Source organism: Mchenga conophoros, linkage group LG4, assembly GCF_057382185.1.
Source record: "Mchenga conophoros isolate Kocher_MC1m ecotype Shallow Benthic linkage group LG4, M_conophoros_male_GT1.1, whole genome shotgun sequence".
Lineage (NCBI taxonomy): Eukaryota > Metazoa > Chordata > Actinopteri > Cichliformes > Cichlidae > Mchenga > Mchenga conophoros.
Window position 1 is genome coordinate 31018149 of NC_140529.1, and position 17582 is coordinate 31035730.

Here is a 17582-nt window from a genome sequence, read left to right on the forward strand (position 1 = left end):
TGGAGTGGACAGATCCATAGGTGACAGGGCATTTTCACTCAGGGAAGGAAGCAGCAGAGCCCAGGATTTCTTGTCATCTTGTGGTTTTGCAGAGCATGGACAGCAAGGAAGGAGGGAGGGTGGGAGGAGGAGCTGGAGAGGAGCGCAGCAGCCTGTGAAGCAGCCCACTGCTCAATTAGCCAGCACCAGCAGGACCCAGCCACCCATCTGCGAAGGAGTTAATCGGCTGGTGTTGTAATGAATTAAATAAAGAGTTTCCGCCGCATGTGCAACTGTAGAGCGAGACAGTGAGAGAGGGAGATTGAGTGAAAGAGAGGGAGGTGGGTAAGAGAAGCTCAGGGAGGGAGAGACAGGCGAAAGCACGATGAGGATTCACTGTACCTGACGAACAGCCTGGGATGACTGGAGTGGTGGACAGGCACAGGTGCACTGCAGGTGAGATGAGACTGGAAACTGGAGGCTGCCGCAGAGAGTTTGTGTGTTTGTGTGTTTCTGGGAGGGCATGTGCTCGCTGGGATTAGAGTGCATACCTGTTGTGCTTGTTGTGGTTGTATAGACGGCGTGCATATGCTCACAAAGCAAGCTACACGGGGGCTGATGTATAAGCTGTTCACAGCGTCCTTTGTGTCTCTGTTTGAGCAGTAATTTGCTGATTAATGTGTGCGTTTTTAAGAGAGAGAGACGGAGAAGCTGCTGTGATGTTTAGACACAACACCGGACTGGAGGAGGATCGAGGGAGAAAGAGTAAGAAGGGTTGATTTGAGGGGGGCGGGGGTGCAGAGAGGATGACGACATGAGAAAGAGACAGAGGTGGAGGAGGGGTGGAGCGAGTGCAGCCTGTTTTACATGCAGGTCAGGTAATGCAGCGCTCCACTCTGCGAGACTAAGTCCTTCTGTTAGATTTCTGTGGTTAACCCCAGTAAGTGCACAAACACAAGCTTATGCGTAAATATATAGATGTCTTAACTTTGCAGTGAAAAATGCATTTAACCCTCCAGCCCTAAGTTCAAACATCTATCAGTAACTTTGTCTAAGTGGGGCTTGCAGCCTATTTAATTCAAGTGGAAGTTAAAAAATGACAATGTGTAGATTTGAGCTAAGTAGCAGAGCTACAGTCAAGAGTTACTCTGTCATCTGTTCATCTGGGATTAGAGTGATAACGACTGGCACTATAGGCTAAGGTGTTGAATATGATTTCTTCCCAGAAGATGTTCTTTAATGGCAGTGATTATTGCCTGGATGGAGAACTGCTAAAGAGAAATAATCTACATTGAAATAAGCCCTCTCCAGTTTGCTCTCTCTCACATTCACATTCGAATATTTGCAAATCAAAGTCCAAGTGAAGTGTATCTGCAGCTGTCAGAGCAGAGCAACGGTTAAAGAACAATAAAAATGTGTTTACTTTAGTGTGAGTTAGCCTCATTAAAGCAACAAACAGAGAAACACTGGGAAGAGACAGACACACAAGACCACAAATCACTTCTGCACCATTAAAGCCAAGCCTCTGAGTCATTCAGCTTTGTGGGAAAATAAAATCATTAAGGTTGTCAGAACAAATGAACAGCAATTATTTATGATGCACCGGTGCTGCCCCTGAGCTCCTGTCAGTTCGACAAATTGTCAAGGACAAAACTCAGTGGCTACAGTTAATAAATGATGGACTCATGATCAGGTATTGAAGTTCAGTTTAAGTCCAGTCCTGAAGGATTGTGTATTGGCATATCCCCAAAAGCGACCCACTTTATCACTGACCTTCAATCTCTAACTGAGAGTCTGCTTTTTGACCAGATGATTTACAAATCCAGTGTGTTCCTGTGAACAACGAGAACTTTTTAAAATCATCCACAAAGAGTTTTCTCTTTATTATCACCAATGTTGGTTAATTTAATCCTGTGGACTTTGAAGATGAGTGGTTTTCTATGGACAGCAACAATATAAGGCATTAGAGTTTGGCAGGGGACATCACACCAAAGAGTCATTTTCTCTAGCAACTGCTTTGACATGTTGGTAGAAATTTATATACCACGGGGAAAAAGAAGCGTGGGTAGAGATTAAGCGCCATATAAATTTGCGTCCCACTTGTCTCAGAGCCAGTGAGCCTAAGCACAGTCATACACATTTAAAATTATACTTAGAACAACTCCACTCTACACTAGCAAAACATTACTTGGAGAATAAAATAACAAAATGGCACACAATGCTTTGAGTGAGATTTAAAGGTTTCAGTCTTTCATTTTTTAGGTGGTTAGTTTGTTACTGTTGTTCGGCCCATATCACAGGATTATTAAACCATTTTTGTATTGTATACTGTGTAAGCTCCAAGCAGGTTTTGTTTATATAGTGGAGATGCAGTATAAAAAAAGAAGAGACAAGCACAGATGAACTCAAAGACAGCAGCCACTTCACGAAACCTGAATAATTTTAGAGCAGCCTTCTAAAGCTGTTGACTATCATATATAACAAAACACAGATTTGTAATGAATGGCGCAGATATTCTGAGCTATGGATATTTTTCCCTTTTTGGGATGTTCTGGTAGGTTGGTGCAGTCGATCCCAAGACTAATGCTGAGTCCAAACTACATGCTGATTTAAAGATAAGATAAGATAACTCTTTATTGTCATTGTACAGTCATACATAGTACAATAGTTTGATGAACTTGGAAAACTGTCGCACGTTGGCACTATATGCAACACAACACAACACATCACAGTAACTTAACTTAGTAATAAAATGAAGAATAAGTCTTTGTGTATTGCACACTGTTATTATTGCACATTAATTATTGTTGCACGTTGTTTTTTATAAATATTATTATTGTTATTGTTGTTCCCCCCCCAAAAAAAGTCCAGGGAGGTAGTCAATCAGGTCAGCTGTTTGCACTGATTAGGGCCATTGCCCTGTTGTAAAAGCTGTCCTTGAGTCTATTGAGTCTATCGGGACCTCAGCAGCCTGAACCTCCTGCCAGACGTCAGGAAAAGCAAGATTTAAAATATGTTGCAAAAGTCTCAAAATACTTCCAAAACATATTAAATGGACTTTTATTATTCAAGAGAAGTGTACAATCAGTGCAGCGTAGATATCAGGGAAACATGGAAATGTATTTTGATATTTAGCTCCCCCCTCTCCAGCCTGTTTGTGTGTATATACAGTATCTTCTGTCTAAAAAAAATCAATTAAATTTTGCTATTCTGGCAACTTTTTATTTTTAGGTAACCATATAGACATGATTTCCGTGAGTGCTGTAGATGTGGCTGCTTCCAGCTGCTCCTTTATTCACAAGGGACCCACTCGGCACGTTTGATTTGGCAGATTTTTTTTTACGCTGGATGCACTTCCTGACACACCCTCAAAAGGATTTGTCTCCTGCTGGGATGGGATCTTTTGCTTGTTAGATGGCGTGAACCGCTACACCATCGAGCCATCATGTGTGCTATTGATGGAAAAAGTCAAAGTACTGGGAAAAATAATAATAATTGATCATTAGAATAATAAAATTTTAGTAGAATAGCTCTAGAAGTAAAAAGCATTTATTGTCTTTTTAGTGCATTTGTGATTTTTATTTTTTTTTTATTCTTTTTGTTGGTGTGGCGTTCAAGATTCACACTTTAATTCAAAACTGATAATATAAAATAATTATCTGTTCATTTATGTAAAGTAGCTACAAAACATTTAAAGTTTTCCTCTCCTGTTTTCATCAGAGCCATAAAACACCTTGTATACTGACTGAAAAGAGCTGCAAAGGGGGTTTCAGCACACAGTAGTTTACTGCTGCTACCTTCTTGCCCAGGAAACTTTACTGCTTTGTATTAATTTAATTATAGCACTTCATTCTGTGTCAAGGCCAAGCAAACAGTTGCATCTCGATACGAAAAGAGAAGACGGAAGGAAATGGAGTGACAGAAACACCTGAGCTGAAAAAGAGTGAGGGAACACTAAGTGAAAGCTTGGGTTGCAATAAGTTAGTAATCACTGGCCCTGATTCTCGTGTTTACAGAAATAATCTGGCTTTTGTTGAGACTGTATTAGAATGGGAGGCGGGTAATGAAAAACCACCAACTATCATAAATCAAAACTTGTCGCTTAAAAAAAAAAGAAAAAGAAAAAAATTCATCTGCCAGGAGACTAATGTGGGTTCTGGAGAACGGGGACTGAATGGACTGAAAATTGCCTGCAGATAAGAATAAGAACAAGAATAACAGTTTGGATTAGAATTAAAATTCATGGACTTTTGCAATCTTTTTTTTTTTTAATTTCCATGTCAGTTTAAGGTATTTTGGAGCCATCAGTGGATTGGCCTGGATTTGACTGTGGGGTAATTATGGCTTTATAGAAAGCCAGAGACCTCTGCCAAAATGCGAGCGCCTTTTAGTATGTGGCAGAGCAGCAGGAAGGGCAAATGGACAGATGAGAAATACAGCATGCACTGGCGAAAATAAGCAGGTGAGATTTCGAGGTTCTGATGAAAAGAGCGCAGCTGGTGGATTGGGAATGGATGAGACAGGAGACGGCAAGCGGGAGGCAGAGTGCTCGGTTGCCTGTGGTGGTGAAGTCTGGGAGAGAGGCCAGCGTTGCCGCTACAGAGTGGGTTGCTTGCTTGATTCGATTTCACTCTTTTCATTTCCTCACCTTCACCAGTTACAGCCAACAACGCAATCTTGTTTTAGGTACGCTGGAACCCAGTGCTTGCAAAACACAGAGACCACTTGCATTAACACCAATCATTTAATACTCCAGAGAGCCCTATTAGATGAGGCTGTCAGTAATATTAATGAGTTCAAATGACGCTTTCTGGAGGAAAATGCAAAACTTTTTGTGGCCTGCAGCGTGACTCTGTCTTGTAACTAGTTTACTTTGCTCTGCGCAATATTCTGTTTATATTTAACTTAAGCTATAAGCAGAGACATAAATATCTAACTATTCTCTCTGTCTCCCTTCCTGAAACTTCACAGCAACAGCCCAACTACTGGAGCTTTAAGGTCAGTGCTGCTAGTTCAAGTGTCCCTGTGTGTTTGTCATTTTTCCTGTCCGTTGTGTGTGTTAGTGTGTCCATTTGAATGTGTCTATGTGTGCTTTGTGCTGTGGCATCACTTTCAACCCTCAGGCATCACTAGCCTATCTCCATGCTACTTTGGCTTCAGTATCCAACTCGCTTGACATCTCTTGGCTCTCTGTGCACTGTGTGTGTGCATGTGTGTGAGACTTTTGTCTCTTTATGGGTGTGTGTGGGTGTGTGTGTGTGGTGGCAGAGGTGTCAGGGGGTGGCAACAGCTTAAACTTCTCCCGCTCCATTTAATCTGCAGAAGATGAATCTCTCTGGATTTATGATACCTCAGTCAGCTGGCATTAATGGATAGCAGCCATGTGACACTGCTGACGTATTACTGAGTGAGACATTAAGAATGCATTTCAGATGTGCTACTCAAGCATTACTGAAATAATGCTTTGGCATTAGCACAGAAGCTTGAGTCATGGCTAAAGATGCTAAATGTATTTTATCCACAGGTTTATAAAGGAAAAACATGGGTTATATACACTGGAGAACAGGCAGTGATATTGACTGTATAAATCACTTACGCTGAATTGCTGGCTTGCATGCAAGGTTGTGTGTATCACTTTCTGACTTTATAGATCATAGTGGTAGGCAGGGAGTTGTACTATCTAAATAGAAGAGGTTAAAGAAGGTATTGATATGTGTGAGGGAAGAGCCCAGGGCTTGTCTGAGTTGTACTCTGACCTCAGTCTGTGCTCTCAGCATCATTTGGACCAGGTGGAAATGTCACTAAATATCAATGGCTAAATGCCCTGACCCTTGGGGAAGGGTAAGCAATTTATCCCCTATTCCCACAACTAATTTATTCTGAATAACATGAATTTAGAGTTCTGTCTGTCACATAAATGTGCCACACAAGTAAACGATTTTGAACTCTGCAGGACATACAGGTGGGCTGCCAAAGCTCGGGGGTGTTTGAGGAAGAAAAATAGCATTTGAAACAATCAATTGAACCAATTATGACTTTTGAGAAATGAAATAACAAGACTGAAAGATTTTCTGCAGAAATACTGAGAATGCTATTCATCTGCCTCCAACCCTTTGTCCTCCTTCACTATATCCATGAATCTTCCTCTTTTCCTGCTTGGAAGCTCCACATTCAACATCCTTTATCCATTTGTTACCCAACATATCCACTATCTCTCCTCTGCACATGTGCAAATCATGTCAACCTGAGCTAGCCCTCTGATATACTCATTTCTAATCTTATCCATCCTGCTCATTCCCAATGAAAATGTTAAAATGATGTCAAAATAATAATAATTGAAACTAATAATTATATTTGCATTTGAAAATGTGGGTTCTTGATTAGCAATGAAGGCCATGACATGCTCATCGGTATTCCCCAAAGTCAAGTTGACCTTTAGGGATGTTTAGTTTTTTTCCAACCGTTAATGAGAAACTGAAAGCTGCGTTATACAAACTGTGAAGTGTTTAGAAGAAAAGCTTTAGAAAAAAACTAAAATTAATCAACTCTTCTTTAGTCAAAGTAGTTCATGATTAACATTTTCTTTATCAGTGATTTACTAGAGATTGTTTTCATTTCTTTGCATTTATTAGTGCAAGTTGCTTTTTTGTTATTCACGTATTGTTGTTTTGCAGCTTTGCACTAAATTAGGTTGTTTTAATAACACAGTAGTGAGAAAGAGAGAATTTATTGATTTGTTCCAGAGATGCAGCAGCATTAATATAGTGTCAAATGAAATAAGCAAAATACTCCAAGTGATCATAAATCTAAAGATATCATATATTTAGATTTTAACACAGAGGCTGTTGTTGACATCTTTTACTGTATGTCGGCGCCTCATCTTGTTCAATTTTCTCCATTTTGCACTAGAGCTTCTGAAAGCCATGTCCTGCTCCCTCATGCTATCATCTCTAATCTAAGGCTAATTCTCCCTGAATTACCCTCCCTGCTCAAATTAAACCCCCAAATGGAAGTAGTATAAGGACTGCATACACTCATGGTTTCATCTTTGGCATAAATATGTTTTCCAGGGATCTTATTGGATTGTAGCATGCTAAATATAGACACATTTTTAAGTCTAATTAACAAGTTGTGGGTGACGCATGACTGAACATATCCCTGAAATGAAACTGTCAAAGTTTCAAAACTGCTGTTTCTCTCGGCCAGAAACCCACCTAACACTCTCAGTTATAATATGGTGTCTTGAGGAACACTGCGTTATTATCACTATCTTTTATAAGCAAACCTATTGCAACAACTTACAATTTATAGCAATTTTACAAAGCATTTTGTTCCATGCATTGATGATTCCTGGTATTCTAAAGAGAAAGGACTCTGAGAGTATTGGGGGACTGTGTGAAAAGATGAAAAGCTATAATAACGGAAAAAAGCAAGTAGAGCCAAATGGATGTGAGAGATGGATCGATTTAGGGGGCTGTTTTCTCTCCATTTTCTAAAAGTGAGAGCTGTGAACTTTTTTTTGTGTGGGAAAAGAGCCAGGTTGTGGGTGGAGGAAAAACATTAAAAATGCTCAAGATGTAGACAGAAACAACACGAGAGATGTACCTGGATGTGGCTTTGGCCTCAGAGACTGAGGGGGAAGCAGATATGTTCACACAAAGCAGTCGAGTAAGAATTAAAGGAGGACACATGAGTGACAGGGGATAAAAGGTGGGAAATGAGGACATATCACTGGAGGCTAAGACACACAGAAGCATCCAGGGAAGATAAAGATATTATTAGGAGGGGCGAACAAAATAAGCTGGTGGGGGGAAAAAAGTATGAGATGTGGACAAGGTGTGAGGTTTGCAATTTAAAGATTTTACACCTCGGGAACCAAAGGCTTCACTCACATCAAGCTGTGTTTGGCATTTTTATATATAGTAATTTTCAAATCCAACAGAATTTAATGTCACTTAAGAGGAGAATTACTGCTCTTGCAGAAAAGATTAGAAAGAGGCTGGCAGCAACCATCATGTAATAAGCCAGCCTCTGGTTTTAGACTGTTACAGCAGTGTTCAGCCATTTTCTTGTCTTGTTGGATGCTCAGCTGTATCGTAGCCAATGCCGACACCTCGCACATGAACTCCTCTTAACTTAAGCTTGTGCATCACACGGTTCATATTTATTCACATTCTACATGTTATGTTATGAGCAAGAGGAAAATAGGAATATATAAGGACACAGAGAGTTCAAGTTCAAAATATACTCCAGAATTTTTAAAACAAGCTCACTTCACTTTTATGGCCAGATCACTGAACCTTCAGGCAGTTAGTTAATCAGGCATCAACCACCTCAAACTGAGCACAATATCAGAAAACAAGTTCAGGGTTTAAATTAAATGTAATCTTCACAGAGAGATAACTTTGCAGATGCATTCAATTTTTGATCGCCCCAGAAGTATAATTACAGTATGCCTGATTAAAACATTCTGTGGCTGAAGTGAAGTTCACCATTTTTATTGAAGAAGAGATAAAAAATCTGACAACTAGTTTGCAGTCTAAATAAGACGACCCTGAAGTACAAGATGGAGTTTGATGAGAAATGCTCCCCCAAACATAGAAAGCCATATACCAAGGCTACAAGGCTTTTGACCTTAAAGCAGAGTAGACTATTGTGTGTGTGTCTCTGTGTGTATGCACGCATGCTAGTGTCTACAAGCAAGAAACAAGAAAAGACATGGTGGGAGGTTGCAATGAGTTTAATGCAGTTTGTAGCCTTAGGTTGCCTTGTCCCACTTTCCACTCTATTCACATGTAAGATCATCCTGTTCTCCTCTTGTTCCTCTCTTCTGCAATGCCCTTATAGCAGTGTGGAGATTGCAACAGTAATTGAGTGCTGTTGGAAAAAGTCTAAAAGAAAAGGTTGAGGTGTAGGGAAGGGGGTGGACGGTGGGAGGGTGTGGAGGAAAAATGAGGAGGTAAAACCAGTTTTCCTCAAAGGCTGTGAACACCGTGATGTAACGCTGGCATTTCTAGCAGCACCAGATGCATGACCAGATGGTGCATTCACATATATTATTTACAATGCAAAATTACCGCAGTGAGACATTTTCAGTTTACATATCACATAAACCACCAATATGGAAGTCAATGTTTGGGGACTGTTGTAATAAGACGATCTGAGTAAAACCACATGTAACAACAGCGGCAGTAATCTTATACCCAGTCATACATGGGGATTTCATTGTCTTGTTTTTGCAGCATGTTGAAAGGAGTTGCGGAGAGAATACAGGGTGAATAAGGAGGTAAATTTGGGTTTAAAAAGATGACAGGAAAGCTAGTTCAGACATACAGGATCATACTCTCCCATTTCCATTTCCTAGAAAGCTCAGTGGGTTATTTCGCTTTTAAATTATATTCTAACAAGGACAGCTAGAATGAGTCAAGCTGTAGTTCAGAGTTGCTCATATTCCCATTCATAGAAAAAGCTGCATTTCTTTGCCAAATCAGCTCCTGGGTGTTACTTTTACTGAGTAATATTTCATTTAGACGGCTGGTTCAGCACCTGTTCTGTGTTGGCTAAACACCTGAATTTGTTAAGCACAGAGTCCAAAAACTGCTTTTTATCATCCTCCTTCTTTATTGGCATTTAGAACGTCAAGTGTAGTCTACAAATAGTCTAGCAAAAATTAACATTAAAAAATGTAATAGTTAGGAAATATGCTAGAGTTAGTTGAGAAGATTGCTATCCGTCTCATGTATGTAAAGTATATATGAAAACATCACTATCAGTAGCACACCTCACTACGCTGGTTCATTCTAAAAAGTAACAAAAATCTACAAATCAGTACCTTTTAGCTCAGTAAGTAACCTTTTTACTGTTTAGCCTGTAAAGTGTAAAAATTACAACTGGTTATTTTGCCTATTTTGACGTAAGGTCATGTATAAATAACTCCAGCCTACATAGTAGTCTGGCAAGTGCACGAAGCCCAAGAATTATACTGCTGTTACCTCAGAGCTGGGATGACTGTTCACCAGTGTTGCCAGTCTGCTAATCATAGCTTCTTAGTTAAGCAGAAGACTCACATCAAACAGCTTGTATAACACCGAAAGCACGTTTCAACATTTCAATCACAACTTTTGCTTCCTAAAACAGTGGAAACGTAAATAAAATCTCCAGGGTTTATTTTGATCCCCCAACCCTCCTCACCCCTTAATGTCCCTATGTAGGATGGTCTGGCCAGAATGAGGCAAGCTACAGTGTGGGCTCCTCCTCCTCCTCTGTGATGCTGTTGGCTGTGTTCCTCGGTGTGGTCACAGCTTAGATAAATGACCCTATTAGAAAACATGGTGTGGGTTATCTGTCAGCATCGCAGTTTCTCAGTGCGCTCAGACACTGTCTGCCGCTACCATCACTGGTTTGGTTCACTGTGTATGATTGCGTGATTGAATTATGTATGATGGCGGCAAAAGGAATGTAAGGTTACATTATAAAAAATGGTCGTTGGGATTTTTAGTCTTGCTGCAGGTTTGTAACTCGTCTTGTAAACATACACGTGAATGCATGCAGCAGCTAATTAAAAGACCAAATTACCAATGACTGCAGTACCTAACATGATATAAGGTCCCATATATTGCTGTTTGGTTATTCCATTTCCTACTGGAATAATTACTCGATTCCCAGAAGTTTAATAAGTAAAAAAGATTTATCTCATTGAGTTGCATGAGTACTGCAACGTTTATTATCATTTGCATCTACATATTAAGGATATCTACTAAAGCTAAAGCTAGGCTGGTGTTCACTTGGAAGTGTTGGACAAATTGAACTATGATCGTCGGTGCAAAATTCTGTAGCAATCGATCTAAAAGCTGAGTATGCACCGAGGTGGTCGATCGACTATCTGACAGGGTGACATTGCCATCCATTGAACTGTGCCACCTGCAAGGCTAAAAAAAATTAATCTTGTGCTACATTCATTTTGCCCACTGTGACAGTATATTGTCACATGCTGCCTTTTGGTAAAAACAAAACCCACCCTTTTGAAATTCTCTGTCTGGGATATTGAGATGGATTTCTTCCCTGCTATTTTTTCATTTTACTGATTAAGTAGTTAATTGATTATTTTGAAAAAAAAATCCATATTGAAAGTATTCTCTGTTTGCATCTTTCATTTCTTGTTCAGCATGCTTTCCTGGCTTATTACCCAATTAACAAAACCATAAATGGATGTACAGTGGTTGTGTATTCTGTGCAGTGCTGTGTGTTTATGAATGAATTCAAACAATCCACTGCTGAGACTTAATGAGCGCAGATATGGCCCTCCATATTGCTTCTGTCAGTATCCCATTAATTAAATACCACATTAATGGAAGGAGCAGTAGATCCATGCTGCTGCTTGACTTAGGCAGCGAAAGGAAGACAGGGAAATTCTTAGAAAGGACTGTTCTAAGCGAGCAGAACGACTGTTGTGCTCGTGGTTCAAGGAGGATGAGACAGGAATGGCTCCTGTGCTGTGGCCAAAGATGCATTTGCTTTTGCCGTCCAAACAATGAGCAGACAGCATTCTGGGAGCTCATTACAGCAGCCTCTGAGCTGGAGGAGACTCTGCAGTGGTGGGGGATCAGAGAGACAGTTCAGTGAGCTCAGCCCCAGCTGCGCTAACAGTCTTTCAGTGAGAGACGCCTGGGCATAGGCCAGCAGGATAAACCCACAGTGACAGCCTGGGATTTGCATGAGCTTCTCCTCCCATCCCACAAGCATTCATTTAAAGTTCGTAGCTGCAAACGGACAAGTTTGTATGAGAGCGTGTGGGAGGTGTGCAAAGTCTCACTAACTTTTTCTGAGTTTCTGCTTAATACGTCTCCTTACAAGTGATTCATAAAGGCTGATGTCCTGGCATTCTGTGCCAACTGAGTACAGCTATATAATGTTTTGTTGCTGCACCATTCAACTAATGTCAGAGACTGTGACGCCAGTAATTCTTTGTAAATGGCTGCTAGCTTAACCATTGTCAGGGCTTCAATAATCTTGTTAGGTGTTTCATTGTGTGGTGTCTCACTGTGTGCCTGCTTTCTGTTTTCGAGTTGTTCTTACACCACTAGCCCCGTCCAATCCATTCTTTCCACTTCAGTTTCACTTCACAGTGAATTAATCCGTCCCTTTTCTCTCTGTAGAGCCGCAGTCCACGCCACTCCCAGTCTACCCAGTCTGGTCTTGCCGACCAGGCTGCCAAGCTCTCTTTTGCCTCCGCTGAATCCTTGGAGACTATGTCAGAAGCCGACATCCCCATTGGGTTTAACCGGATGAACCGATTTCGCCAGAGTCTGCCGCTGTCCCGCTCAGCCAGCCAGAATAAGCTACGATCTCCAGGTTAAAATCACTGCATACCAGCTGGACTCAAGGCAGCTTTCTCTTTACCTCATGTAGCTGGTGAAGGGAACCACTGTGCTTACAAGGAATTGAAGGAATTGTGTTTTATTCACACCGAATTTACAGTCTTTAGTCTAATTGACCTGCTATAAAAATGTACAGAACACTCAAACCTGATAAAGTATGACTTTGTTTTTCAGTGTCGATGCAGTACGCTCCCTGTGAGCTCAAAAATGTCTTGTAGTTTTTAGAATGCAACAAAAAAACATAGATATTTTTTTCTTAGGATAGGTATTTTAGTGACATTTCATTTAACTGTAACAGAGTTCATACTGTACTGGATTAAGTATATCCTTGTGTGCAAGCAGAACATTCGAGGACAGTTTTATATTAAAAGGGCCTTGGGAGTGTAGAGAGGATTAATGTGAAGGTGGTGCAGATTCATGAAGAGCAAGGTGTGGAGTTACCTTGCGCAGGTAAAAGAAGTGGGTGTAAAATTAAAGAGCTATACCTGATTAGGGCATTCCTGAATAAGAAGTTCAAGCAAAAGTGGCACACCAGGCTTGCCTGTCTCCCCTGTCTCTACACTAACTACTGTCTTTGTTTTCTTCTCTTCCCAACTTGTCTGCAGTATTAACTGACACTTAATTTTGCCTGACTTTTAACTCTTGGTCTTTCTTTGCTTTGTTTGTTCTTTTTTGTTTGTCCCATGGTGTATGACTTTTTGTTTGTCCCATGGTGTATGAAGATGAATTTTCAGGTTAGTCAGGCGTCAAACACATCTTTATTTATATGATCGTTGCAGAATCTGCTGAAAGCTTTTTATGAAGTTGGGATGTTTTGGAGTTTAATTATTCATAGGTGGGGCAACTAATACTCAAAAAGAAAACCTTGCAAAAAATTCAGCCTGTGCATGCATCTTTGTGCATTATCTGTGAATTCTCAACTAGCTCTCACAATCCTAATCTAACATTAAGAAAATAAGAGTGGGTTTGGTACTCATTTAGCCATTAATCATGTTGACATCTGATGAGAAAAGTTATCTAGATTTCGTATCTCAAGAGTCAGAACATTTGTATCATTTCAGCTGCAGCCAACAAAATGTCTCTGCTAGTTCTCTCCATCCACTAAAGCCAGCATCTTCTGACTCAGCCACCTTCTCCTTCATCGCTTTCTATTAGGCGTGCTGTTTCTGCAATATGGAGATGAGACGCGTCGGGTGCACATCACCCATGAGCTCACCAGCCTGGATACGCTGCATGCTCTCATCGTGCACATGTTCCCTCAGAAGTTGACAGCAGGTATGCTGAAGTCACCCAACACAGCCATCCTGATCAAGGACGAGGCCCGTAATGTCTTCTACGAGCTGGAGGATGTCAGAGACATTCAGGATCGCAGCATCATTAAGATTTACCGCAAAGAACCCATCTATGCTTCTTATCCCGCTGCCGCACACCTGGCCAACGGGGACTTGAGGGTAAGCAGAATGGAGCTGGGAGGTGAAAAGGCCAGCCTGTTTTCTGCTATTTCACAGAACAAAATTCTTGTCTGATCTCTGGCAAGTTTGACAACTGAACTGTCAATGAAAACTATAATTGGGTGCCTTTTTGGTAAGGTAATAGTGCCTTGTTTTATTATTTTTATTATTTTAGTGGTTACTTTGACTATTACAGGCTATTACAGTATATTCAGGTTAGTAATTTAACAGGTATTCCTCCTGGAAATGTATTTTCTTATCTTCAAGTAGGCCATCTGTTGCTGTGCAGACACCAGAGAACAATGTTCCTGTGTGAAATGAGCATATTTTAACATTCAAAGCTATTTCTGCTTCAGTAAAGATCAAGGGAGCCTGAGGGAGATCTTTTTTTAGTTTTTTTTTTATACAAAACTCTGCTTACAATCTGCATTATTCACAAAATACTAAGAATACAACTCTTGTTAACCATGCAAACAGAGAATGAAAAATGATTTCAGTGCATGTACTGTGCTTGTTTACGTAAACATTTTATACAAGAAGTTGACATGGAAAAAGAGGGGAAGGGGTGGTCAACGAGTATGTGTACACCACAAAAACATCAACAAGTATCCACATAGGCCTAAAGACCAGCTGGTGACCACCTGGCAACCAGTTGGCAACAGTTGATTAGGAAAAATAAGTATTCCTTAGTGGTTGCCAGTGGTTGTTCACAGTCACTGTGAAATCTATTGCTAAAGCCCCAATCTTGCAGGCTGGAGGTAGTTTTTACTGCACTTTTTAAAGTTTCAGTACCTCTCAGTGGTTAGTTAGTGTTTGCGATTCTTGGTACATCCAGTTTCTTCCACTGAAAATCAGAAACCACTTGTCAACTGGTCAGGGAATACAGGGTTTGGCTTAGTTTTAATGCCATGGTTTTTCAGTGTATATAAATAAATTTATCCCTGGTTACAAAGGCTAAACATCACAGATTACTCTGTCTTTGTCTAATATATTCTCTGCAATAAACTGTTTGCTATGATGCTGAGAATGAATGAAAACAGGAATGACTTAAGTTAGAAAAGTAGATATGCGACTAGGAAAAGCAGACTATTTGACAGTTAAAAGGTTCAGAAATTAGAAAAATCACAACAGGAGTAAATTAGCAGCAGGGGAACACAGCCAGAGGTGAAGTTAAAGATAGCACTGGGGCATGTTTAACAATAATATACTAGACAAAATGCAGGGAAGAAGAGCTCAGTGAAGAAACGTTCAGAGCTTTTCAGGTTGAATGAGCTTTTGCATCATGTTATCATCCTGCTGTAGATAAAGATACAGATTTAAGACTACATGGTCTTGTTTTGCCTCGCAGATTCTTTCCATTTAGAATAGACACAATCAATTTTATTCCTTTTATCATTAGTCTAATAAACAAAATCACAGGCAGCATCTCTGATCTCTTCCATTGGACCAATAATTTGTCTCGTTGTTTAACAAATTTATCATCATATTTTGGCATCTGCAGATCCTGACACCTTGTCTGGTGTCAGCCAGATCAAAGTCATAGCCATAGTCATTATAAGCATGGGAATCACAGCACACTCATCTGTTGGTCTCCATGGTAACTCTCATCCCTCTTTGTTCATTTCAGAGGGAAATGGTCTACTCTTCCCGCGACTCCTCCCCAACTCGCCGCCTAAATACCCTTCCTTCCTCCACCGCCTCAGCATCCTCTGGGTCTCCTTCTCGCTCACGCCTCTCCTACAGCGGGGGCCGTGCTCCATCCTTCGGTGGATCCCATCCCCAACATGATCAGCCCCGACACCCACACCATCCCTCAGCCGGCCATGGTGCCAACGCAGGTCTTTCCCCTTCACCTAGTGCCATCCTGGAGCGCCGCGATGTCAAGCCTGATGAAGAGGTTTCTGCTAAAAACATGGCACTGATGAAAAATGAGGGGCTATATGCCGATCCCTACAGCTTGATGCACGAAGGCCGCCTCAGCATCGCTTCCACCCAGTCATTAGCTGCGATCGGAGACCCCTTTAGCTTCCCTGTTTCCGCTGGCCTGTACCGACGTGGCTCTGTGCGCTCCCTCAGCACCTACTCAGCTGCTGCTCTCCAGGGAGACCTGGAAGACTCGCTCTACAAGCCTGGAGGTTCACTATACTCAGACACATACTCTTCTGCCACTCTGGGCATGGGATTTCGCATGCCACCGTCATCCCCACAGAAAATCCCTGACATGCAGCTGAGGGACAGGGACTCTTATTCCAGCACACCCAGAGCCTCACCTGTCAGACAGAGTTTCCGCAAGGACTCTGCCTCTTCTTCTGTGTTTGTGGAGAGCCCGAAATCCAGGCCCAGCTCCAGTTCTGATCCTCTGTGTATAACAGCTGGACCTGGAGAGGGCAGCCGCACCACATCTGGTTTTGGGTCTTCGTTATCTGGGCAAGATTCTGACAGTAGCAGGTCAGTAAGAATCAGTGTGAATGTTTTCCTGTTTTTATTCATGTATTTTATTGTATCTTCTGATGCAGTGTGCATCAGGGGAAAAAAGCAAACAAACAAAAACAAAACCCTCAAAGTTACATATTTTCTCTGCCTGATAAAATTTTACAGATATTATTAATTCATGTTTAACAATCTTCTATTCAAATTTGCATATTTCACACCCCTAAGAACAAATATTTTTCTGTTTGCAAAGAATTCCAAGTGTTTTTTCAGCTCTTCGTTTGTGTTGAGTTCAGGGTTTTGTTTCACAGATGTGCTGTTTGTTATTTTCGCAGGGATCATCGCCTGGAGCGTATGGAGGCCATGGAGAAGCAGATAGCCAGTCTGACTGGCCTCGTCCAGAGTGTGCTGACCAGAGCACCAGACAGTGACAGCACGTAAGACTCTCCATTACAGCCCATTAACCCTCTGAAAGTCACAGATACAGCATTAGTTTGGACACAAAAACAGGATGATCGACAGGATTATTATCTATTATGAGAGCCATTAGAAGCTCCATAGCTGTGAAGTGGTGCATTACCTTGTGTGAGCACAGCACAAATTCAGAGCACTAAACATTAGCCACAGGGCACAATGCTGATCAGTGCACTGATAAATACAGACATCTCCTAGAGTCTTTCAGTAGATTTTGATTCCTTACACTGACCATTGTTATCAGGGCACTTTACTCTCACATATGCAGTAGACTTCATTAAAAAGGTGACAACTTGTTAATGTAATCAGTCTGATAGTATCCAGCACTGGTGCTTCTAGTGTTAGCACTGTAATTGCCTTGCCCTGTGGCCGTTGATCCTCAGATGTGGCCTGCTGCGTCTCTGCATGATGGCGGGCTGCCCTCCAGACCAAGGGACGGAGTTTTCACGGCCATTACCTTTCTCTTCCAGCGAGAAGACCGAAACCAACAGTGATGGCTCCGCCACTGGAAGTGAGTAAAGCAGCGTAATTGTTACCTGTGAACCCAACCGTTACTAACACTTCCTTTCCTGTGCTGTTTAGAATACTTTTATGGCTCGATTTCCCTGCTCCCTGTGCACGCACCCGAATGTACACAAACTAGCAATGGCGGTGACTTCCTGGTTTAAGACTAATATATGCCAACTTGGTAACTTTCTTACAAGAGGGCGGATAAGAGGTTAAGTTAAGAAATGTAGCATTGGTAATTGTTTGTTTGGAACTTTTAGTTCTACTCCAGCATTGTTCAAACAATGTGTTAGCTATCAAACTGCATGTGAATATGTAGTTATACAGTCTGACCCTGGAACTTAAACATGTTTATCTACATAAA

The 17582-nt window shown here is 41.2% G+C and overlaps 1 protein-coding gene across 3 annotated transcripts in view; it reads left to right on the top strand.

Moving 5' to 3' along the window:
* srcin1a (SRC kinase signaling inhibitor 1a) overlaps positions 1 to 17582 on the top strand; it is a 114895-nt gene that overhangs the window by 71146 nt on the left and 26167 nt on the right. For all 3 annotated transcript variants that reach the window (XM_085271754.1, XM_085271752.1, XM_085271753.1), the window contains exons 4-9: positions 4951 to 4977; positions 12135 to 12330; positions 13512 to 13807; positions 15435 to 16255; positions 16573 to 16674; positions 17095 to 17222. In XM_085271754.1, the coding sequence (XP_085127880.1) occupies positions 4951 to 4977; positions 12135 to 12330; positions 13512 to 13807; positions 15435 to 16255; positions 16573 to 16674; positions 17095 to 17222 (1570 nt within the window). The remainder of the gene's footprint in view (positions 1 to 4950; positions 4978 to 12134; positions 12331 to 13511; positions 13808 to 15434; positions 16256 to 16572; positions 16675 to 17094; positions 17223 to 17582) is intronic.